The sequence below is a fragment of the Colletotrichum spaethianum genome (genome assembly GCF_022836535.1).
Source record: "Colletotrichum spaethianum MAFF 239500 DNA, contig18, whole genome shotgun sequence".
In the NCBI taxonomy this organism is placed as follows: Eukaryota; Fungi; Ascomycota; class Sordariomycetes; order Glomerellales; family Glomerellaceae; genus Colletotrichum; species Colletotrichum spaethianum.
In genome coordinates, this window is record NW_026054788.1 from 160781 (window position 1) to 183088 (window position 22308).

The following is a 22308-nucleotide window of genomic DNA, read 5'->3' on the forward strand; positions in this document are numbered from 1 at the left end:
ATGGGTCTTAACAAACTGAGCTAGGTATCCGTTTCGAGCAGTCGACAAGGTACTATGTAACTCACTGACTTGATTAAGTATCATCGACTGGAAAGGTCGTTAACGTCGTACCCGATGCCTTTGGGCTTTGGAAGAAACAAACTTATAAAAATTAGCCGAACTATTTCGAGGTTCCGCCAAGTTCCTTTTCCGTCTAGCTTTTGTCGCTCTGTGAAATTCTCTTACTGTTCCATGCCAATATGTTCAGAGACACCCTATCGTTCGAGGCCATGAAAGAGAGAGCACTCCTTACAATTAATAAGAAAGTGGCCAGCTACATTATGCTGTTGGTTATTCAGCCTGGGAAATATGCTCCCCATCGAAGTTGTCTGTCACATCGTTCTCTGTAAACCATAAAGTTGGACGAATGGCAACTGTGTAGAGGACGTGGGCTCAGCAAAATAGCTGAAGAAACGACGCAAGTAGCCCTTTTTATACATAGCATTATTAGAATGACGATGTCGACTTGGTTGCCAAGTTAGATATTCCGAGAACATTCTATCGAATGTTTTGAGGGGTGCTATCGCAAACTTATCCTTATGCTGATTTGAAGACACACAAAGGGACGATGGGGTACGGTTGAATGTATCGGTGCAATGCCGATTCATATATCCAAGGCAACTGGACATTGACAGTGATCCGCGACCGTTGTCATCAAGACATGAAGTGTTTGAAGGAGCTGAGATGTGACATTACTCTCATTACTAATGCCATGGTTACGTGAGATCCAGTGCAGGCTTCTCAAAGGTTGATAGGTCGTTGCCGAATGGTCGAGTCTACCTTCATGCTAGATCCTTTATATGCCCAACATGGCCAGATTATGTGAAGTTGGTAGCATGCTACTCTATCCATGACAGGTGGGACAAGAAACAGAACACAAAAAGGCTATGCAGGTTTCCCGTGTAAAGCTGGCCGAGCTTTGATAATACGGCTATAGCGTCTCGAAAGCCGTCTATCATGGGGATTCAGTAAATCTGCTTTGAGAACAAGCTCTAGTCTAAGAGCTACAGCTGCACTGGATAGCCCTCTTGAACTTGGGTACATCCCCAACCCACCTCTCCTCCTCCTCCTTATCCCCCTTGTACTCCCGCCCCTCGATCTCCTTACCATCCCAGCTGTCTTCGAAGGGATGCAACGCCATCTGCATAACTCGCCTCAACACATCTCTCTCGCCATCCTTTTCTACCCGCTTGATGATCTCATCAAGCACCCACCCGCGCGGCACAAAGTTGGGGTTGACCGCCTTCATCGCCTTCTCCCTCTCGGCATCCTGGGCGGCGTCCTCGCCCCAGTCCTCGACGACGCGTGCGCTCCACTTGCCCAGCCACGCGCCGATATCTGCGCGGCCCTTGTCCTCGCCGCCCGCGACGCCCTCGGCGTGGAAGAAGCGCGCTGCCACCTCGCGGCGAGACTCCTCGTCCGCGATCTCGGACAGCTTGACGGAGCTGAGGCGCCGGAAGAAGTGGTTGAAGTCCAGCTCGTGCGTCTCCATCGTGTCCAGCAGGTTGCTGAACAGCTCGTCAAAGTCGCTCTCCTTGAAGTTCTTCAGCCCCAGGCGCTGCGTCATGAGGCGCTTGTACTCCGCCATGAAGAGCGCCTTGTACTCCTCGCCGACCTGCATGATGATCTTCTCGGCCCTGGCCACGAGGGCCTCAGACTGGCTCTCCTCCACGCCGTCGTTGACAAACGTGTCCTCGTCCACGCCGGCACCGGCGCCGAGCAGCTCGCCCAGCGCCTCGCCGAAGCGCACCAGGTTCCACCATATGATGGTCGGCTGGTTGCGGTAGCTGTACCGCAGCAGGTGGTCGTCGTGGTTGGGGGTGTAGGCCGGGTCGAAGTTGTCCATGAAGGCAAAGGGGCCAAAGTCGATGCTCAGGCCCATGATGGAGGTGTTGTCCGTGTTAAGCACGCCGTTCATGAAGCCGTAGGCCTGCCACTTTGCGACCGTCAGGGCGTTGCGGCGGGCGACCTCGCGAAACAGCCGGGTGAAGCGGTTCTCGGCCGACTCTTCAGGCCCCTGGATTTCCGTCGCCGGGACGCCACGAGCGGGTTCGAGGCCCTCGCCAGGCTTGTCGGGGTTTTCGAGGCGCGCGGGCAAGGCTTCCCAGCCGCCGAGGACGTCTTCGGCAACGTACGTCGCTAGGGTGCGGATCATGGCGCGGTCGCCCCTTGCACGCTGGAGGTCGAAGTTTCCGAGACGGATCCACGACTGCGCGAAGCGCAAGACGATCGCACCCGGCTCGACGGTCTCGCGCCTGACCTTGGTCTTTGGCAAGAGCGTCAAGGCCAGCGCGCGCGTGCTGGGGATCCCGAGCGCATGCAGCGCCTCGGAAACCACAAACTCGCGGATACTCGACCGCAGAACCGCCTTCCCGTCCGCGAACCGCGAGTACGGCGTGATGCCGGCGCCCTTCAGCTGCAGCTCGTACCGCACCTTTGTCTCGGGGTTCCGCGTCTCGAACAGCGAGATGGCGCGGCCGTCGCCGAGCTGGCCGGCCCACTGGCCGAACTGGAACCCGCCGTAGCACTGCGCCCAGGGGTATCCGCCCTCGAGCTTCTCCTCGTCCCAGCCGTGTAGCCTGTTTCCGGCGACGGTCTGGCGGAACTCCTCCGTCTCCTCGTCGCCTTCCTTAATACCGATATCTCGCATCGCGGCGGGACTTACGGCGAGGAGCTCCGGGTCCTCGGCGGTCTCGGGGCGGACCCATGTGAAGGCGGCGTTGCGAACACCGCGCGGGGCGATCTGGTCGCGCGGGGTCTTGTGGGAGTCGGCCGGGGTCGGGAAGAGGGAATCGGGCGGGAGGGAGGAAGTATATGTCCATGTCTTGGGGAGTTCTGCTATCGGGAGGCCGTGCCCGGCGGATGCGGGCTTGGGTGTTGTCGAGTTGGACGCCCCGTTGGAGAGTTGGGCGGCCATGGTGGGCAGTCTGGAAGCGCTAGGGACGGCTCGGCGGGAGAGCAGTCGCGAGAGCATATACGCAGTTCTCTTAAAGTCAATGGAGCGGGTGAGCAACTAGTAAAAATCAAGTCTAATGGTAGGGAAGAAGAGAAGGGAAAGGGGGGTATCTCGGATGCAAAATTTACAGCAGGAAAAGACCCGGAGAAAATTCCGTCGGGGTGTATTTGCTAATGATGATGCTCGCACGCCAACTGAGCCGTCCTTCCGCGATGGGAGACTCTCTGAACCTCAAGTGGCAACGGACTTTGAACAAATCGCCATGCTGACCTAAGCCACGAGATGCGTACCTGGATAGAACCTCGGCGTCCACGTCGGCGGGTCGCCGATAGCAACGGGTCTTCCGATCCCGGAGTCAATTATCAGTCAGATATTTGGGAATCCAGACCCCGTGTCCTCGACCCTTTCTTCGGTCGCCGCCCCAATGCCGAAAAGGGATCTGTCCCCAAAAGTTTGGAGAGCTCGCGGCCCGTGTGTCCCAGCCGAAAGAATGCTGGTTCCCCCATCATGCAACAGCTCCAATATTGTCGTCACCACTGGCGTCACTAAAAAGCCCCCGCCATCCCGGGAATGCCGCCCTTGCAAGATCCAATTGGGGCAAGTGGGGGATCCCAGTGTACCAGTCCACCACGTCCCTCAAAATGCGCCATGTCTGCTTCGTGTGACGGAACTTTACCAAGCTCTCCAGTCAGACGCGGGTTTCTGGTGATGTCAATTGGTCGTCTCGGCTGCTGCTGGCCGACTCGGTGGGGTGTTCCCGTTTCTGGCGTTTGGTTTCGTGCTGCATGTCATCAGAACGTGGAAAGGGCACAGAAGCATGGTGCATTCATTGTCTCAATCTCGTCCCATCGTGCTGATAATCCGATTCCCCTCAAGCTCCTTCGGCAACTACAAGAGATAGCTCCATCCGATTAGAAATACAAACTCCTTGCCCCAGACCCATCCGCTAATCCTCCTTATCGGAGTCAATCCCAACGTTCTTCACGCACCGCTGCATGTTCTTGACATCAACTTCCAGACTCTGCTCAGCAACTACGCCTCGGCTTCGTCACCGTTTCCGCCAACTCGTCTTCTGTCAACCTCAAAACCGCAACATGAACTCGATCCTGTCCACCTTCAAGCCCGATGCTTCGGGAACCCCACCCAAGCAAATGGACTACATCCCATGGCTCACGCTCAACGATGGCAACCAGATCCCAATGGTAAGTTGAAGCTTCCAACAACGAGTCTTGCCTCTACGGGAGGATCCGCCGCGCGGTAATGCATGTCAGCACCGGGTTACCCCTAGAGCGTGAGCTCGAGCCAAATCCGTTGCTCCGTAGCCGGTTCGCTCCAGTGACTTTTCATGCTGACCTACCGGTAGCTTGCATATGGTCTAGGTACAGCCAACTACAAATCCGGTGGTGCGAACTTTGATGAGAAGATCGTCGACAACACGGTCCAGGCTATCAAAGTTGGATACCGTCACCTTGACGGCGCAGAAGGTATGCATAGGCAATGACGCTCGTCGTAAGAGGGCATACTAACACGCGCCAGTCTACGGGAATGAGGAGGAGCTCGGCGCGGCCATCAAGAAGGCCGGCGTACCGCGGGAGAAGCTCTTCGTCACGACCAAGTGCAGCGGAACCAAGAAGCAGGATACCGAAGAGGCCTTTGCGCGGTCGCTGCAGAAGCTCGGTCTTGACTATGTGGATCTCTATCTCATCCATGCCCCCTTCTTCGCCGATTCGGACGAGGAGCTCCAGCAGAAGTGGGCAGACCTGGAGGCCATCAAGGAGTCCGGCCGGGCCAAGTCGATTGGCGTCAGCAACTTCCTCCAGTCCCACCTCGAGGCCATCTTGAAGACGGCCAAGATCCCCCCCGCCATCAACCAGATCGAGTTCCATCCTCATCTGCAGCACGGTAACCTGCTGGATTTCCACCGCCAGAACAAGATTGCGGTGTCGGTTTATGCTCCCTTGACCCCCATCACCTCGGACGTCGACTCTCCTGTCAGGACCATCTATGCCAACCTGTCCAAGAAGTACGGCGTGACCGATTCCGTCATTGGACTCCGCTGGTGCATCGACCAGGGTCTGGTCACTATCACGACCTCCTCCAAAGAAGAAAGGCTACAGAGTTACCTGAATCATCTCCCTGCCATCAAGCTTACGCCTCGGGAGGTGAGCGAGATCTCCAAGGCTGGTGAGACCAAGCATGTCCGCGGATTTTGGAAGAACAAGTTCGACCCCAATGACAAGAGCTGAGTTAATCCATCACTGCAGTGCCGTCCTGAGTTCTCGGATCATGGCGTCGAGAAATCATCTTTGTAGCAATGGGTTGAATAATTAATAAAGAACCTCTCCGTGTATCACCGTCCCTCATTACTCTGAATGTGATGGTTTGAAAATCCAAACGTAACAACCAAAGTGTTAATGGTGTATACTCTGCTGGCTTTTGTCATCGGTTAGATCAAAGCTCGTCGTCGGACTCCGTCTCGCTGCCAGCGGGCGGAGGTGATATTTTTGGAGTCCCCTTCTTTCTGGCGAAGGGCAGTTCTCTCTTCGCTGGAGGGGCTTCCTTTTTGGCGGCGGCGGGCTTTCCCTTGGGCTGTAAAGATTCCGCAGAATTCTGTTGCTTTCTAGACGCTGGCGCTGCTGGCTCGTCGTCATCGTCTTCGCTAGCCGTCTCGTCCTCGTCCTCGGTGGTGTCGCGCTGCTGTTCCGAATCTTCAGGAGCTGGCTCCATCGCAAGATCGACTTCCATCTTCTCGAAGCCTTCATCAGAGGAGCTATCGTCATTGACGCGAGCGGGGGCGGTCTTCCTCTTGGCCGGTCTAGACTTGGCCGCAGCATGGCCTTTACCTGCGGCCTGGGAGCTCTGTACCTGCGCTAGCTTGTCGGGCTCGACGGATGCAGACGCCAAAAGTTTCTGCTGCTGTCTGATCTTGACCTTCTTCTCATTCAATAGGTCGCGGAACTTCTCTAGCAGTTCCGACTCGTCAGCCTCCTTGGCCGCGATTAGCTCGTCAAGCTGTGCTTTGAGCTCGCGCACAGATTCTTCAAGCTGGCTTGCTTTGGCTGTTGCAGAAGCTAGAGCTTCCTTGGCCTCATTGGCCGTTTGCGCCGACAGACCACACCAGTCAAACAGCTCAATGAGCTCGCGTGGGCTGTGGCTCAACTCAATGGCGCCGAGACGTTGCTAGAGACCAGCCATCAGCCCGGCCACCCGGAAAGCAAGACTGGGAAGAGGCTCGAGCGAATGACACTTACAGTAAACTCTCTTCCCCTTTTCCGAACAGTCAGAGTGAGAGTTGTTTCGTTTTCGACGTCGGCGAGCACCTCGATGTCGTTGGCCGGCTCTTGATGCAACACGGCGGTCAGAATGGAGATCCATTCGTCCTCCGTGCAGGGGCTGTTCTTGACTCGGAGCGCAGCGACTTTATCTTGACGCACTGCAAGGGAAAACCTTCTGTTAGCCCCCCCGATTCCGTGACGGCGGTGCATGAAACAACATCGGACAAGACCCACCCACCCGGGCCGCCATGATCTTCGGCCAGGAAAGCGGGATGACGAGCATTCGACTCACAAGAAACGGCATAGGGCTCCACGCCATCAGTTCCCACCAATTTGACATCCAGTGCCTTGGCCCGTGTAGGAGTAGCTTGAATGACGACGAATCCGCCTTCGCTGTCTGACCGGGGGAACCGGAGGACATGGCCAGATGCCATGACGGACTAGAGGTGCGGTAAATTGCCCCCTTACGTGCCCTGAAATGAAATGCCGTTCCAATGTAAACAGCGGTTGTATCTCGGAATCGAGCCCGATAACAACGGTGGTCAATGTGTCGCTGAGTTTCAGGGACCGCAAGATTGGTTTTGAAGTGTTGGAATCTGAAAACTTGACACTTTGGTCCGAGGGGGTGTTTGGTTGGGTGGGATTTTGTGAGACAGTCGGGAAGGTGAGACTTGGACTGAGCATCCGTTCCGTAGTTGGCAGTTTGTTGACATTAAGTATAGGGTGGTGAGAGGAAGCCATCCATCTGACCCATGAGGGTCCTCGAGGGGTCCTGGGGGTCAGAGCTAGGCAACTACCGCGCTCGGACAGGCAGGCAGGTAGGCAACAGAGAGAGTTTGAGCACCAGCCTCAGGCACCGTTGGCGGGTTAGGCATTCGAGACGGGAAGGAGGGAGGTCAAGGTCGTAGTGCACGGAGAACGGGAACGTAGTCAGCAATTCAGTGTTGTTTTATTATGATGGCTGTCAATAAATAAACAGGAAGCTACGGAGACGGCTTTGTGCTTGTTTGGACTATTGGTTTGAAGGGGTCACTGGAAAACGCAACTAGTTTTCGGGGCCGTCTACCCTGGAGGATCAGATAATCGATAACTCTCCTTTTTTCCCCTGCGGCCCTTGGTGAAGCCAATAAGTCAATGCCAAAGTGCAGTGCAAGCCCGGCAACGTCTCATTTGGGTCCTCCCTGAGGTGCCGCCTGTCCTGAAGACGGGGGAATAGAGTGGATGGAAGCGACGGTCGCGCCTCGAACGCGTCAGAACCGTGCAGGCGCAGCGGTCCCCGCATCCGATCCCTTGTTATCCAATCAAACCACCATCTGATATCCCCGCTAAATCACGTGGCTCACCCTGGAAAAATTCATGATTCACTAAGGCAGGCGGAAGGAGCCCTGGAGCCCCCCCAGTCTGCACTTCCCACCTGTTCTTTTCCACTGAGCTGTTGGCCCTCAAATACGGGGCCGGGTTGACTCCGAGAAGCCGGACTAGTCTTGTTACTCCAGTTTCCCTCTTCGCTATCGAGTAGCCATTTCCAATAGACAAAGGGAGAAAACAAAAGTCAATACTACCTATGATGATCGCATGGGCACAAGAGGGACCACAAGAAACAAGAAATCACATCGTGCTCAAAATAGCTGCGCAGTACGGGGTACGAATACGTAGCTCGGTGGGCTGCCCACACCTGCGCGCAATACCTACCAGCCACCCACCTGTCCACCACACCACCCACTACGCTCTGCTGTGCTACTCCTCCTGCAGCACCACGCACCACTGTTGCTGGACCCAGCCCACCATCTGGCCAGCCTACCACCTCGCTTTGTTTGCCAGGCCCGATCCATCGACCCCAGCTTCCCAGCCATTTTTGCTTCACCACTCATCCAACAAGGCCGCAAATCCTCGCAAATCCAATCCCAATCCTCCCACCCCCCGACCTCACACGACTGCCCTGTTCTCATTCTACCACGGTTCGACAAACGTCACGCTCGAGATATTGGACCCTGTTGTGCATCACCCCTTACGACGAACCTCTTGGACAACCTCCACTTGCTCTGCACCTGTTTGCATCACTCGCAGTTCATTCTACCAGTAGCCGACAGACACTACGCACATTCCCGGAAACGACGATACCAAAGCCGACTCAAAACAAACCGGACGCCGCCATTTCTACGCCCTACCACACAACGCCAAAACCTTTTGCGCCCCTTGCTACTTACGCCGGGTCACCAAGAAACCATCGCTTGCGACAATTGTCACCATCTCTCTGAAAGGACATGCTGGGCTGGAGCCGCTGTTGTTGTTGACGATATGATCTTGCAACATTGACAAGCAGAACAGCGCTGTCGGGAAGTCTTCTGGGATACGACCACGACCTCCTTGGACCCAATTCAATTCTGCGCTCGTCAAAACAAAGAAACCTGCCGAAAACATGGAGACTTTACGCCTCAAGCCACGCCAGCCCGTGGCCGAACCCGATATCGAGGACTGGGACGATGACGACTTCCAGATCGACACCGACGATCTGACATTTCGCACTGCGTCCACCACTACGAACCTTCCTCCCACACGACGCGACTCTGCGTCTTCACATGTTTCTCTCCGCTCCGATCTCGAATCCATCCTGGACGAGGAGACACATGTGCACGTCCCGGGCGACGACGAGAAGTCGACCCTGGACGCTATCGCCGCTGCCACACAGGCCGGCATTCCGATACCCAAGAATGTACCCTCTTCCGCTCTCATGGGTGGCACTATTAAACGACTAGGTGGGAGGAAGATCAAGAAGATCATGCAGGACGACTGGGAGGATGATCTGGTACTGCCAGATTCAGGCCAGGGCCTTCGCATTAAGCCTCAAGACGGCTCCAAGTTCCCCGACATGCTCAGGCAAGTCAGCGGCGGCTCCAGCCAGACAAGTCCGACCAAGCCTATGAAGACCCCTCCGGCCGTGTCGCTGCTTGACCGGAGAGAGTCGACTGAATCGAGGACCAGCACGCTGTCAGGAGCCCTTAACTTGGAGAAGTTCCGCGACAACGACGACGACGACGACGACTTCTTTGGCGACGGTTCCGAGACCATCAAAGTGTCAAAGACTAGGCCACCAAAGCCCATTTCACTTATTACCCCCCAACGCCGCAGAAGAACGACAATGCGTTGGACGATGACTTTGAGAATGACTTCGAGCTGCCGTCGGACGGCAAACTGAAGCTCTCTACTAGGAAAGACATCCCAAAGACGCCTCTGTCACATGCAGAAGACTTGGATTGGGGCGAGGGCAGCCTTGGAACTCGATTTGGAGGCACTCGCAGAGACGGTCGTTCCAACAGAAGCTCCTCTGTCTCGGCCATGAGTCCCAGTGTGTCGAGCTCGTTCACTGCCGAAAGCGAGGACGAGAATTTTGATGGCCTTGTGCTCCCGAGCGGCCCAGTCAACTTCGAGGAGAGGCTGAGCCGGAGAAAGCTCAGCCGCTCTCCCGTACGTCCTGTGGAGGAAGAACCTCCAAACTTGAAGACTCCTCAGCCACGGAATGAGCCAGAGCCCGAGGACATGTTCGATGGCCTTGATGTCGGCGATGGCGATGTCTTCAGTTCCGGCAAACTTACCCTTCACCGCAACATTCGTGTCAATGCGAATCGGCCACCGAGCCCACAGCGGCCCAAGACGGCAATCTCCTTGACATTCTCCAACAAAACCACACCGTCACGACTGCCACGGCCTAGCCATGAGCGCCATGAGCGAACCCTCTCTGCTCTGGAGCCTGTATCCGAGAGCGGTGGTCCGATTTTCGCTCGTTCGCGGAGATCTCAGTCCCGTATGGGCCATGCGTCGCAGTCCTCTGTCACGAGCATTCACAGCATGCCGACGCCCACGACACCATCTCCAGGATCTTTGCTTCCCTCAACGCCTCGAAGGAGGGAGCTGGGTCCTAGGACTTCAACCACGTCGTTGCGGAATGAGCCCACAACAACGAGCTCGCAGTTGCTGAGGTTTAAGAGATCTCTGCCTGCCATGAAGGGTTCTCATTCACCTGCTAAACCCATTTCATCCCGCTTCGAACGACCCCCTTCTAGAACGGACTCGAATCGTCCGGCATCGGTGATGCGGCCGAAAACACCAACTGATAGGACTCGACCCGCTGTGGAAAGCCATGCTGCCCAGCAACGACGCCCCTTCCTCCCTGCCGGGGCCTCACAATCCCAGTCGCAACACGTGACTGCGAAAACTTCTCGCACCTTTCGACGCCATGATTCCGAGAACTCCCTCGATTTGCGGCCGACGTCCAGGGCGTTTTCGAGGTCGACGATGCGTTCGCCGAGCCCAAAGAGGCTCAATCGTCATTCAGACCACATCACCCACGACGGCCTGTCTTTCCGCACCCTTACCAAACCACACCGAACTCGGAATTTCGGCGACGGGCACGAGCTGGATGCATTCGATGATCTGCCTACGTCGGCGCAGTCAGAGGCAAAATTTGTCCGACAACCCTTGAAAGCACCGTTGCGCAACAAGCTCTACCAAAATGTGCTTCCCGATCGGACCACTACGCCCTCCCCGGCACCTTACTCCCCTGCGAAAGCTGATTACACGCCCCATTTCGCTCGCGATACCCAGGCTAGCCGAATTGCCCGGGAGACCTCGCTTGCTCAACGAGCTCCATCAGGCCCACTGGCGCCTCTTACCTCGTCGCGCGTCTCCCAGCTGTCGTCCAGGAATAATTTCAACCCCGGACTGCCACAGGCTACCGTACGGTCGAAAAAGAAGAGGAACCTTCCTCAATTGAAGCCTCATCTTATATCGAACATGAACAAGGACAAGACTCCGCAACGTAAGTGCAACCACTATCCGTTTGCACATCGCAATACTGACATCGCTGCAGACCTCCAGGGCATGTTTTACAACCCCGAGACGTTCCGTTGGGAAGGCAATGAAAATGTCTTGAACGCATTCGACCCACCCGCATCATCCCCATCGACAGCATCCGTACAGCCTCACGTGGTGCGCGAGAAAGAAGTTTCAACACCTCGGCCGGCCCTGATTACGAACATAAGCCATACAAAGGGTGTGCAGGTCGTCGGAGGCATGGTCTTCGACCCACAGAACATGTGCTGGCTGAAGCTGGGCCCGCAGACAAATCCCAAGTCCGAGATCCCCGATCCAATGGACGGTTTCAACGCTTTGGACGACGACGAGGATGTCTTCAAAGACATTCCGGATCTCGACGACAACCCTGGCGACTCCAAGGAGCCGGGCCGCGTCAGCGAAGTCAAGGACGAATGGCTTGTCGGCGAAGAGTTCGATGTCGGACCAGAGTTCGTGCGAAGACAGCGCGAAGAAGAAGACAGATGGAGAAAGAAATGCGAGAAATGGCTCGGCGTCGGAGACCAGGATCGCGACGCCTCGCGTTGGGCCATTCGCGACATTCTGCTTTACCAGAGGGCTGCCCAGTAGACCCCTACTCACAAACAGCATTTCACTTCGGGCGGCATTTTATGCTTTCTTCGCTCTTACATTATTACTTTAATACCCCTGGCGTCCATGGGCGAACCACAGGGCGATTTATGACGGAGGCGTTTTGGGAGAAGGATTACGACAAACAAACAACCACATTTATGACGATTCCAGTGACGACTTTCTGGATTCCTCTCTGTGTACAACATACTCCGACACACAAAAGTTGTGGTTAGGATTTATGACATACGGCTTTTATGACGAAAAGAGGTCCGGCTGGGGAAATGGGACCGCCGACCTTTATGACGAACAAGGAGATGATATGGGAAGAGGGACTCGACTTGATACCATCCACACCCAAACTGGATACGAGGGTCATGATGAGTTTGGAGGAAACGTATAGTTTTTATGTCTTGTTTTCTGTACACTGCTTTTATCTTATGTTTCACGCTGGCTTTTTGAGCAAGAGGAGGAGGTTGGGGTGTATAAGTCTTTTCTTTGTCCATCGAGGTGGTCAAGGGTTGGCTGGCGTCCTTCATCGAATGATGAGAGACGTTTCGATTAAAAGCTCTGCTTTAGACACATTTTTTTGGGCTTCGCCGTATTGGATTAGCAATAACCCAATCTTTTTTTTTTCTTCTTCAATTCTCTTCGACGACCAGCTGGCTGGTCCATTTTGACATTACGGGCGTGAAAGACATTCGGCATTTCGATCAGAAACGGTGATCACTCTTAATGACGATGGGCAACGGCAGCGACAATTTCTTCAATGTCCCATACTCTTTTTATATTCCGAATCCCTATTTTTGAGCTCCGACTCCCTAGTAATAGGTAATTATAATGCAACGACGACAAAACAGGGGGCTTCGACCTCGATCGGCCCCCCGACACGATGATGCTTCTTTGTCTACTACACAAGATACACTGAGAAACCGCCCCTCCATTCTATGCTTTTTTTTCTACTCGTTCTTCCTCTTCCTCCCCGTGGCCTGACTGCTTATTTCGCAGCCTTCTTGTCCTTCTTTTGCTTGGGGCTCTTGCTCTTGGGGCTCTTTTCCGGCGTGGCGGCCGTGGACGTCACCTTCTTCTGCGCGGTGTTCCGCTCGGCCTTGCGCTCCTTGTCGGCGGCGGCGGCCTTCTCCTTGCTCTTGTCCTTCTTCTCGGGCGTCTTCTCGGCGGGCTTCTCGACCTCGGCCTCGGACTCGGACTTGTCGGACTTGCCGCCGTCCTTCTTGGCCGCGGCCTCCCGCTTGGCCTTGGCCGAGAGGGCGTTGGGGTCGAGGCCGCGCCTGCGCATGGCGTTGCGCTTGGCCTTGTCAATGTACTCCTCGTCCTCGTCCTCGTCGAAGCCGCCAAAGTTGTCACCCTGGCCGGACGCCGAGTTGTCCTCGTCGTCGGTGATGGGGGTCTTGTCTACGACCTCGCCGGTGTAGCCGGGGCCGGAGCGGTCGGCCTTCTCGGCCTTTGCGGGCGTGGGGCCGAACTTTTGGAACTTGGCGACGAAGAAGCCGTCGACGTTGTAGGTGTGCGGGTAGTAGCGGCGGGTGAGCTTCAGGGACGGGTCGAACTTCTTGCCCATGAACGAGGTGAAACCCTCGCGACCGAAGGGGAGGTTGGTCTCGACGAGCCTGACGTTGGGGCGGCGGGAGAGGGCGTACTGGACGACGGCCTCGCTTGGGGGTTGTTAGCAACTGGTTTACATGCAGTTTCCAGCACGGGAAAAAACTTACTTCTCCTCGACGGTGACGGAACATGTAGAGTAAACAATGTAACCGCCCGTCTTGCTGTGGTGGTTGACCGAGTCAATGGCGGCCAGGATCAGCTGCTTCTGCATGTGCGGCAGCAGCATGAAATCCCTCTCCGTCTTGTTGGTCTTAACGCTGGCGTCCTTGGCAATGACACCGGTACCCGAGCAGGGCGCGTCGAGAAGCACACGGTCGAAACCGCCCATGGGCTTGGGGAATTCACGAGCGTCGTAGTTGGAGACGACGACGTTGCGGGCACCGAGGCGGTGGATGTTACCGATGAGACCCTTGGCACGCTGCTTGCTGGGATCGTTGGCGACAATGACACCCGTGTTCTTCATCATGGCGGCCATGTGCGTGGTCTTTCCACCGGGGGCGGCGGCCATATCCAGCACGCGCTCGTTCTCTTGCGGCTCGAGGGCCATGACGGGCAGGAACGAGGACGCGGCCTGGAGGATGTAGTATCCGGCGAGGTACTCGGGCGTCGCACCAAGGGGCACGTTGCTCTCGAAGATCTGCAGACCGACCTTGGACCACTTGCCGACGGGCTCGAGGGTGACACCGCGCGAGATGAGGGCCTGGGCGAGGTCGCGGCGATGGGTGCGGAGGGTGTTTGTCCTGATGACGACGGGGCGGGCCGACTCGTTGGCCTCGAAGAAGGCGAACGCCTCGCGGGGCGAGAAGAGGTTGAAGAGCTTCTCGGCGAGGTACTCGGAGTAGCCGTAGTAGGCGCAGATGTCCTTGATGAGCTGGGAGACGTACTCGACACGCGAGCGGCCCTCTTCGTGGAGGTTGGCGAAATCGTCGAGCACTCTGATGTTTTCCGTGATTCGCGTTCTCAGGAGCTGCAGATCGGGCGCGAGCAGCGACTTGGTCTTGGCGGCGAGCTCGTCGTCCTCGTCGTCAAAGACGTGCGGCTTGTCGCCGTCGATGTTGGTCTGGATACCCATCTCCTCGAGTTCGGCCTGCGCCTCAGCGTCCTCTGCGGCGATCTTCTGGTCGAGCCTCCGCGCGAGACCCTCGATGTTGGCCTTTGTGAGCTTCTCCTCGCCGTCCGACTCGTCTTCGTCCTCGGAGAACATGTGCTTGCCGCCGCCCCCTTGCTCCTGGTCCGAGTCGAAGACGGAGTCGTCGTCCGAGTCCAGGAAGTCGTCGCCCAGACCCGCCGGTGCGTTCTCCAAGTCGGAGAACTCGTCAACCTCGTCGTCGCTCATATCAGAGCCGGCAGCCTCGAAGTCGCCAAGGTCGTTGTCGTCCGACATGTCTTCGTCCTCGTCCTCGACGGGCTGGGCCTTCTTTCCTCTGCCGTTCGCCTTGGGCGCAGCGGCTTTGGGCGCGGGCGCCTTGCTCTTCTTCGCATCCTGCTTCTTTGCGGCGGCGCCGTTGGGCTTGGCGGCAGCCTTCTTGTGTGTTCTCCTCCTCTTAACCTCGACAGGCTCGACGGGGTCGGCTGGCAGACCGGCCTTGCGCTTCAACTTTGCGAAATGGGCCTCCGACAGGGGTTCGGGAGGACCCTGCTTCTTCATACGGTTTCCGACACCCATTTTGACCGATCAATTGCGTATCGAGACTTTGGCACTGGGGTTCTGGAAAGGGGAAGGGGGGGTATTGTAAAAGAATACAAAAAGTTCGAGATTCACGGTGCCGGCTGGTTAAGGTCGGTCGCCGCTACACTGCCAAAGAAAAAAAAAGTTCACTTGGATTAGAGCGGTTCCCCCCACCGAAACTTTTTCCTATCGCGCACTGACCAGGCCCGATAAGATTGGAATTGCGACGCTCGATAAAGCCACGCCGCCCAGACCTGCTCCAGCCCCACACCCCAGCTCGCTCTCCACCCCGCCATCCCTCCTCACAGCAGTGCGTAACTCTACTGAGCAAGGAGCAGACCAGAAACCGGACGAAGCCATCTCCAGCGCCGTGCCTCGAGCCGATCATCTTGTATTAAAACCTTTGCCATTACTCATCACTGCAGTATTACCCACAAAACCTATAGCTCCCGAACTCAATCCAACGACTCGAACGAACCGGCCCTGCAACGCTTCCCAACAGCACGCCACCTGCAAACCGCAAACATGGCTGAAGTCGTCTTCGCAAGACAGTTTCTGGCGACCTTGGAGTCGCGCCCGGCAAAGCTGTCGGCCGATCATGTCGAGGATCCCAAGAACTTTCCTGCTCGCCCTCCTGTACGTGACGTCCGACCCCGCGTACTCTGCACCCTAGCTAACGTCATGGAGTATATCCTGCCCAAGATGCCCAGGCCCATGAGCAAGCCCACGAACCTTGCACCGGGCCAGGAGCGCAGCATCAACGTCGCTCTCAAGTCCCTGCGCAACCCTCCCCTGGACATCAAGCTGTCCTCCCAGACTCTGAACACCTCGATCCTCGACATCAAGACGGCGGTCGAGACCCAGTCGCGGATACCTGTGGACAAGATGAAGCTTCTGTACAACAAGAAGCCGGTGCCGGACAGCAAGGTGTTGAAGGACTTGCTTACGGATGACCAGTCTTCGCTGGAGTTCTCCGTCATGGTCATTGGTGGAGCTGCCGCCGTCAAGCCCGAGCCCGCTCCTGTCGGAGGTGACTCTGGTCCACAGGACGACATTGGAGAGGCTGCACTGGAGACGCCGGAGTTCTGGGACGATCTCAAGGGCTTCTTGATGCAAAGGCTCAAGCATGAGCAGAAGGCGGAGGAGCTGTCGGCGCTGTGGCGCTCGACCTGGCAGGCACAGAAGAAGTCATGACGTAGCAGTTGGCACTGAGGATGGGACTCGAGCATAAATAATGGTCTAATAAAGAAGTGATTTTTGTCGTCGGGCAACAACAAGAATGCTCTGCATTCCGGCATGAGATGTTTTCCTATGGCACTGGGTTGGTATAGCCAGGCGGGCAGTTCAAATCTGGAAATTTACTGGTCACGCCCCAAAAGAAACTCGGAGTGGGAAAAAGGTCTCGGTCCCGAAAATCGCCAAAGGGGGGAGAAAGTGGCCCTCCATATTCATCGTAAACTCTCCATGATCGTCGTCAATCGTCCCGGAAGACTGCAGCCGCCAAAGTGTATGCTCCGTCTCGCCGCGTAAGGAAGGGTATGGTGCTTAGGGAACGAGATATTTAACCAGCCATGCCCTTGCTGACAGTCTTGAGGATGGAGTCGTACTCGATGTCATCGGGGTCGTTGGCCTGGAGCTCGGTCGCAATACCAGTGAGCGAGCGCTTCAGGGCCTCCTTGGAGGAAGCGTAGACCATCTTGGCCTATGCAAAGGTTAGCGACGAGTGCAATTGACTTTTTCATAGCGATAGGTACTGACCATGACACCGGCATCATCGGGAGACCAGGCGAGGAAGGTAATCTTGTTGCTGTCTAGGGGTTAGCTGCAGGTTCCCAGTTGGGCGAATGCGGGGCAACGTACCGCTCACCCTCGCCAGAGGCAAGGCTGTACTCGAAGTCGTAGACGGCGTAGCGGGGGCCCTTGCCGACGGCACCCTAATGCAATGTTAGTAGAGTCCTCGGGCTTTGCATTGCCATGGGAAAGAGTGCCACATACGCTCTTCGACTTGGTCGTGGCGTTGATCAGCTTCTGGCGGAAGTTCTCCCAGTCCTTATCGGCCGAAGCCTCCTCGACGACGATCTCCTTGTTGTCATCCGAGAGCTTGTAGATGATGTACTTGTACTTCTTGGACAGCTTAAGGTCGTTGTAGGCCGTTATGCAGTCCTGGGACACGGTCGCTCTGGGGGAGAAAATCGGGTTAGCATGCGCTGCGTCGCTGAGGCAGATGGAGCCAGCTTGTCCTGCTCCGCCGGGATCGTCACTGAACGAGCGGTAGAGGTTCGCCCATCAGATGGTTCGTTGGCGCGGAGAGTTGAGGCTCGGCAGAAGGGAGAGGAAAACCAACCCGGATTGAGACTGCGATTGAGATTAGTATGGTGTTTTGGTAGACAGCTGATCCTTGGAAGGTTTTAGTTACTCACCATGATGCTGGTCTATGGCGGGGGTGTGGCTAGGAGAGTAGGCGGGAAAGTGGGCTGAGAGAGAGCAGATTAGCAAGAAGCCTACGAGGGGGGAATTGCAAAGGTAATAACAATATCTAGCGATGCAAAAGACAGGAGAGGGGAAATGGGTGCCTACTTCGAAGATGGAGTGGTTCGACCGGGAGTTGCTGCACTGGGGAGGGTGGTGGCAGAAAAGAGGTAACAGCTTGCGTCGGTTGGTGAGGTATCTTGGACAGGAACGGAGGAGTTGGGTCACCGTGGAGGGGAAAGCGGGCGAGAAAAACACCCGCATGGTGGGGTTGTTGTCCAGGTGAGATTGGAGCGCACGTGACTCCGCTGCGACTGCTGGAAATGCGTCAGCCACAGCAGGTTGACGAATCCCACCCCAGGCAGTCAACAGAACGGGGCCTAAGCTTAGTATCGTTGATTTCTGGGCAGCCTAATGTACCGGCGGCGAGTGCATTTACAAGGTAGAAACAAGGTAGCACGATAACCCTCACAATGGGTGCCTGCTATGTGTTACGTGGACTGGCTTGGGTGGTTGCCTGCCTTACTTGTCAGCATGAAGCCAAGGAACTCTAGTTAACAGTAGCGGCAGCGGGCTAACCCGTTAAGCTGTCAGTTAGCTGTCAATTCTCATCAATGCAAATGTCCATGTCATTAACATCACCGCGCACAGCAGTCAATATATTTGTTTTGCTCTTTAACTTCTTTGCTTTCTTTCATCTTACATAACTTGCTAGTGCTATTGTACAATACAGAGCTCTCAAATCCCCTCGGGGAAACTGCTGCGTAAAAGGGGGAAAGAGGGGAGATTAGTACAAATGGCCGCAGTTATACATCCTTTTTAATAGTAACACCGATGCCCAATGCCCCTCGCCCAATTGACTTTTGATTTAATACAAGAAGACACGTTGATCATGTTTTTACATCATACCACCCATGCCTCCCATACCGCCCATGCCGCCCATGCCACCCATGGGAGCGGCTCCCTTCTCCTCGGGAGCCTCGACAATAGCGACCTCGGTGGTACCGAGGAGGGAAGCGACACCGCTGGCGTCAACGAGACCAGTGCGGACGACCTTGAAGGGGTCAAGGATACCGGCGGCGATCATGTCGACGTACTCGCCCTTGGAGGAGTCGAAGCCCTTGTTGAACTCGCTGGCGTACTCGTCGGTGAGCTTGCCAACAATGACAGAGCCCTCAAGACCGGCGTTCTCGACGATGCTGCGAGCGGGGCGGGTGATGGCGTTCTTGACGATGGTAACACCGAGCTGCTGGTCGAAGTTGGCGGTCTTGACGTCCTTCAGGGCCAGGGCAGAGGCCTTGATGAGGGCGGTACCACCACCGGGCAGGATACCCTCCTCAACGGCGGCACGGGTAGCGTTCAGGGCGTCGACGAAGCGGTCCTTCTTCTCACCGACCTCGACCTCGGAGGAGCCACCGACCTTGATGACGGCGACACCACCAGAGAGCTTGGCAAGACGCTCCTGGAGCTTCTCCTTCTCGTAGTCAGAGGTGGTGGGGTCGTTCATGACACCACGGATCTGCTCGCAGCGCTGGGAGATGGCGTCCTTGGAGCCCTCGCCGTTGAGGAAGATGGTGTCCTCCTTGGTGATGGTGATAGAGCCGGTGGAGCCGAGCATGTCGGGAGTGGCCTTCTCGAGCTTGATGTCAAGCTCATCAGTGAAGACGGTACCGTTGGTAAGGACAGCCAAGTCGCCGAGGATGGACTTGCGGTTGTCACCGAAGCCAGGAGCCTTGACGGCAGCAACCTGGAGCTGGCCACGGAGCTTGTTGAGAATGCAGACGGCGAGAGCCTCACCCTCGATGTCCTCGGCAATGATGACCAGAGGACGTCTCATCTGGGTAGAAGCCTCAAGGGCGGGAATGATGTCCTGGACGGCGGAGATCTTCTTCTCGGAGAGGAGGATCAGGGGCTTCTCGAACTCAACCTTCTGGGACTTGGCATCGGTGATGAAGTAGGGGGAGACAAAGCCGCGGTCGAAGCGCATACCCTCGGTGACCTCGAGCTCGTCGACCAGAGTCTTGCCCTCCTTGACGGTGATGACACCCTCCTTGCCGACCTTCTCCATGGCGTTGGCGATCAGACGACCGACCTCCTGGTCACCGTTGGCGGAGATGGTGGCGACCTGGGCAACCTCCTCGCTAGTGGTGATATCTCTCTTGTTCTTCTGGAGGAACTCGACGACGGCATCGACGGCAGCCTGGATACCACGGCGCAGATCCATGGGGTTGCAGCCGGCGGCAACGTTCTTGACGGTCTCGGAGAAGATGGCACGGGCCAGGACGGTAGCGGTCGTGGTTCCGTCACCGGCAGTCTCGTTGGTCTTGGAGGCGACATCCTGGAGCAGCTTGGCTCCGAGGTTCTCGAACTTGTCCTTCAGGGTAATTGCCTTCGCGACAGTTACACCGTCTGTATCCAATTAGCTATTTTGTCCACTTGTATCATTTGATTGAGCTCTGCCGTACCCTTTGTGATCTTGGGAGAGCCATAGCTGGACTCGATGAGGACGTTGCGGCCCTTGGGACCAAGTGTTGTCGCAACAGCCTTGGCCAGAGTCTCAGCACCAGCAAGCAGGGAGGCGCGAGCCTCGACACCGAACTTCAGTTCCTATAGATTCCGTCAGTATACTCAATCTGATGGCTTTGCCAATGCTACGCGACGTGTCGACTAACCTTGTGGGCAAAGCGAAGCTGCTGTCCCAGACCGGCACCGGCGCGGAACTTGCTAGGGGCAGCAGAGAGGACGGACGCTCTCGCGCGAGAAGTAAGTGCGCGCTGCATCTTGAATCTTATTATGAGGGTATCTAGATAAGAAATAGAAATACAGAAGCAAGGATTGAAGTTGTCGCAGGAGTTGAATCACACGTGTCGCTCCAAGTAAAAAGTTGCGGTAATGAGTGATGGAATTGGAGAAGCTTCCCGTTGCCGGCTCCAAAAATTTATCTCGGACCTTCGGCTAAACGAGGTCCCTTTCGTGAACGCCAGGACAAAAGAGGACTAGCGCATTGTGGGTGCATTTCCACCGTCTTCCAATGGCATCTGTCTCCATTCTCAGCATCCGCACATGGTAACCCAGGAGACACTGCCGAATATCGACATGGGTCTGAACATTGGAGCAGATCGGCGTCGGTATTGACTATATGACCCTGAGCAGAGATCGCATTAGACATGAGATGACATTTCAAACCAAGGTCATGGGGTCGCCATTCTAGCAATGCATTAATTCGCATGCTACTTCAGTTAAAGGCGCCGTCGCACCGTTTCAAACACCCTTTCTTTCCCCGGCGCCGGTTCCTTACTCACTTTTTGTGGCGATCTACTCTAAGTGAAATGAGAGGAGCCGGCGTGTCAACGCCTTTGGCGCTGCAATGCGACCCCTAAATCTCTTCCTGGCTCTACCATCGTACCGGCGAGGACATCATTGTTGGACACTCAAACACACAATTTCTTGGTTGCAGCATAAATCGTCAAGTTGAAAGCATGTAAGACAGGCCCTGACCTTGAGTCGTAAGCCAGGGGCCGAGCTCGAGGTCTGAGCTGAGGGACTGCAGCTCCTGGATCGTGATACTCTTGCAGTATAAGAAGAGACGTTATTCCGAGGGAAGACTTGAATTCCATCCCAGCAATCAGCATCATTGCCAGCGTCTCTTTCGTCTTTTAATAATATTCTCATCTTCATCTAATCAGCCCACAACATGAAACTCTCACTCCTTACCGTGATCGTGGCCGCCGCCTCTGCCGCTCAAGGCGCCATTACCTGGAGCCTCGAGAAGGTCGCAAACCCTACAGCCGATCAAAAAGATGCGTACACCAAAATCGAAGCTGCCATGACGCTTGCTGCAGCAAGACATGCCAAGCTGGGAACGGCCAAAAAGACAGTCCGCGTCTACTACACGCCCGGCGTGCCTACGGCCGAGGCTAGCTACAACGGCGACCTCCGCTTCGGGTCCAACCGTTCATTCATGAACGAGCGGACGGCGCTCCACGAGATCGCACATACGCTCGGTGTTGGCCAGACATCCTCCTTCAACTCTAAATGCTCTTCTGGCGACTGGCCGAAGGCTCTCCCCCTGCTCCGCTCATTTGACGGAGGGAACGCCAAGATCAACTGCGGCGGGGGTCATTTCTGGCCTTACGGACTCAATTACGACAACGAGTGGAGCGAAACGAACGCAAACCGTCACGTACAGATGATCAACGCTATGCTCGCTGATGGTATGTGAGGGGTGTTTCTGGGTTCAACTCCTGTGTAACTTTTGTTAGCGATAACGTCCAACTTCACAAATCGTTTTCTTTCTGTATTTGTAGCTAGTTGAGAAATCCAGCTCTTTGCCTCATTTAAATACAATCGAGTCACAAAGAGGGATGTTAGAAGATACAACAAAATGATACTAATCGCTTTTGGAAGAGTTTGCGTGCTCTGCTACCAGTTGCAGTACTATTCAGATGTATCTAGAGGAAGCAATACCTGGCGCAACTTCTCACACTTCTATTTTCACGTGAATACCTTCCTCTGAGATATCAGAATCAGAAAACTGGGTTGATTATCCACGGCTAGACTAATCTATGTATCATATTGGATGTGACAGTCGCCCCAGCCAAGCCCGAATGACACAGAGAAAAGGAAAAGTTAATACAATCTAAAGCGAAAGCGTCCCAGGTGAAGCCAACTCGTCCATTAACTCCTGGGGCCTTCCTCTTTTTTTGTTCCCTAGATAGGGCGTAATCAAGACCATCGCAAGGCCAAAACTGAAGGCGGCTCACCAAACTTCGGTCTTATTGCCATCCCAAATTGTTCCCCCAACGAAAGAAGCGAATCGTGAATCCAGAGCAAGACCT

The 22308-nt window shown here is 55.6% G+C and overlaps 11 protein-coding genes across 11 annotated transcripts; 6 read left to right on the forward strand and 5 right to left on the reverse strand.

Moving 5' to 3' along the window:
• Positions 1-1036: 1036 nt before the first annotated feature.
• Positions 1037-2956, reverse strand: ColSpa_07150 (UPF0098 protein; the record flags this gene model as incomplete). Its single annotated transcript, XM_049273362.1, has 1 exon — positions 1037-2956. The coding sequence occupies one exon, from the start codon at positions 2954-2956 to the stop codon at positions 1037-1039; it is 1920 nt and encodes a 639-aa protein (XP_049129319.1).
• Positions 2957-4089: 1133 nt separating this feature from the next.
• Positions 4090-5241, forward strand: ColSpa_07151 (NAD/NADP-dependent indole-3-acetaldehyde reductase; the record flags this gene model as incomplete). Its single annotated transcript, XM_049273363.1, has 3 exons — positions 4090-4197; positions 4359-4479; positions 4532-5241. The coding sequence occupies 3 exons, from the start codon at positions 4090-4092 to the stop codon at positions 5239-5241; spliced, it is 939 nt and encodes a 312-aa protein (XP_049129320.1).
• A 205-nt stretch (positions 5242-5446) lies between these two features.
• ColSpa_07152 (uncharacterized protein) lies at positions 5447-6704 on the reverse strand (the record flags this gene model as incomplete). The annotated part of the gene is made up of 3 exons (XM_049273364.1): positions 5447-6175; positions 6247-6428; positions 6509-6704. The coding sequence occupies 3 exons, from the start codon at positions 6702-6704 to the stop codon at positions 5447-5449; spliced, it is 1107 nt and encodes a 368-aa protein (XP_049129321.1).
• A 1985-nt stretch (positions 6705-8689) lies between these two features.
• Positions 8690-10190, forward strand: ColSpa_07153 (uncharacterized protein; the record flags this gene model as incomplete). The annotated part of the gene is made up of 3 exons (XM_049273365.1): positions 8690-9343; positions 9400-10072; positions 10093-10190. The coding sequence occupies 3 exons, from the start codon at positions 8690-8692 to the stop codon at positions 10188-10190; spliced, it is 1425 nt and encodes a 474-aa protein (XP_049129322.1).
• An 871-nt stretch (positions 10191-11061) lies between these two features.
• On the forward strand, positions 11062-11709 carry ColSpa_07154 (protein byr4; the record flags this gene model as incomplete). The annotated part of the gene is made up of 2 exons (XM_049273366.1): positions 11062-11086; positions 11138-11709. The coding sequence occupies 2 exons, from the start codon at positions 11062-11064 to the stop codon at positions 11707-11709; spliced, it is 597 nt and encodes a 198-aa protein (XP_049129323.1).
• A 997-nt stretch (positions 11710-12706) lies between these two features.
• Positions 12707-14998, reverse strand: ColSpa_07155 (25S rRNA (cytosine-C(5))-methyltransferase nop2; the record flags this gene model as incomplete). The annotated part of the gene is made up of 2 exons (XM_049273367.1): positions 12707-13382; positions 13440-14998. 2 exons carry the CDS (start codon positions 14996-14998, stop codon positions 12707-12709), a joined length of 2235 nt encoding a protein of 744 aa, XP_049129324.1.
• Positions 14999-15526: 528 nt separating this feature from the next.
• Positions 15527-16195, forward strand: ColSpa_07156 (uncharacterized protein; the record flags this gene model as incomplete). Its single annotated transcript, XM_049273368.1, has 1 exon — positions 15527-16195. The coding sequence occupies one exon, from the start codon at positions 15527-15529 to the stop codon at positions 16193-16195; it is 669 nt and encodes a 222-aa protein (XP_049129325.1).
• A 367-nt stretch (positions 16196-16562) lies between these two features.
• ColSpa_07157 (cofilin) lies at positions 16563-17734 on the reverse strand (the record flags this gene model as incomplete). The annotated part of the gene is made up of 5 exons (XM_049273369.1): positions 16563-16703; positions 16760-16808; positions 16862-16935; positions 16997-17164; positions 17579-17734. The coding sequence occupies 5 exons, from the start codon at positions 17732-17734 to the stop codon at positions 16563-16565; spliced, it is 588 nt and encodes a 195-aa protein (XP_049129326.1).
• Positions 17735-18362: 628 nt separating this feature from the next.
• On the forward strand, positions 18363-19919 carry ColSpa_07158 (uncharacterized protein; the record flags this gene model as incomplete). Its single annotated transcript, XM_049273370.1, has 1 exon — positions 18363-19919. One exon carries the CDS (start codon positions 18363-18365, stop codon positions 19917-19919), a length of 1557 nt encoding a protein of 518 aa, XP_049129327.1.
• ColSpa_07159 (heat shock protein 60) lies at positions 18369-20250 on the reverse strand (the record flags this gene model as incomplete). Its single annotated transcript, XM_049273371.1, has 3 exons — positions 18369-19879; positions 19936-20077; positions 20143-20250. 3 exons carry the CDS (start codon positions 20248-20250, stop codon positions 18369-18371), a joined length of 1761 nt encoding a protein of 586 aa, XP_049129328.1.
• A 914-nt stretch (positions 20251-21164) lies between these two features.
• ColSpa_07160 (uncharacterized protein) lies at positions 21165-21692 on the forward strand (the record flags this gene model as incomplete). The annotated part of the gene is made up of 1 exon (XM_049273372.1): positions 21165-21692. The coding sequence occupies one exon, from the start codon at positions 21165-21167 to the stop codon at positions 21690-21692; it is 528 nt and encodes a 175-aa protein (XP_049129329.1).
• Positions 21693-22308: the final 616 nt, after the last annotated feature.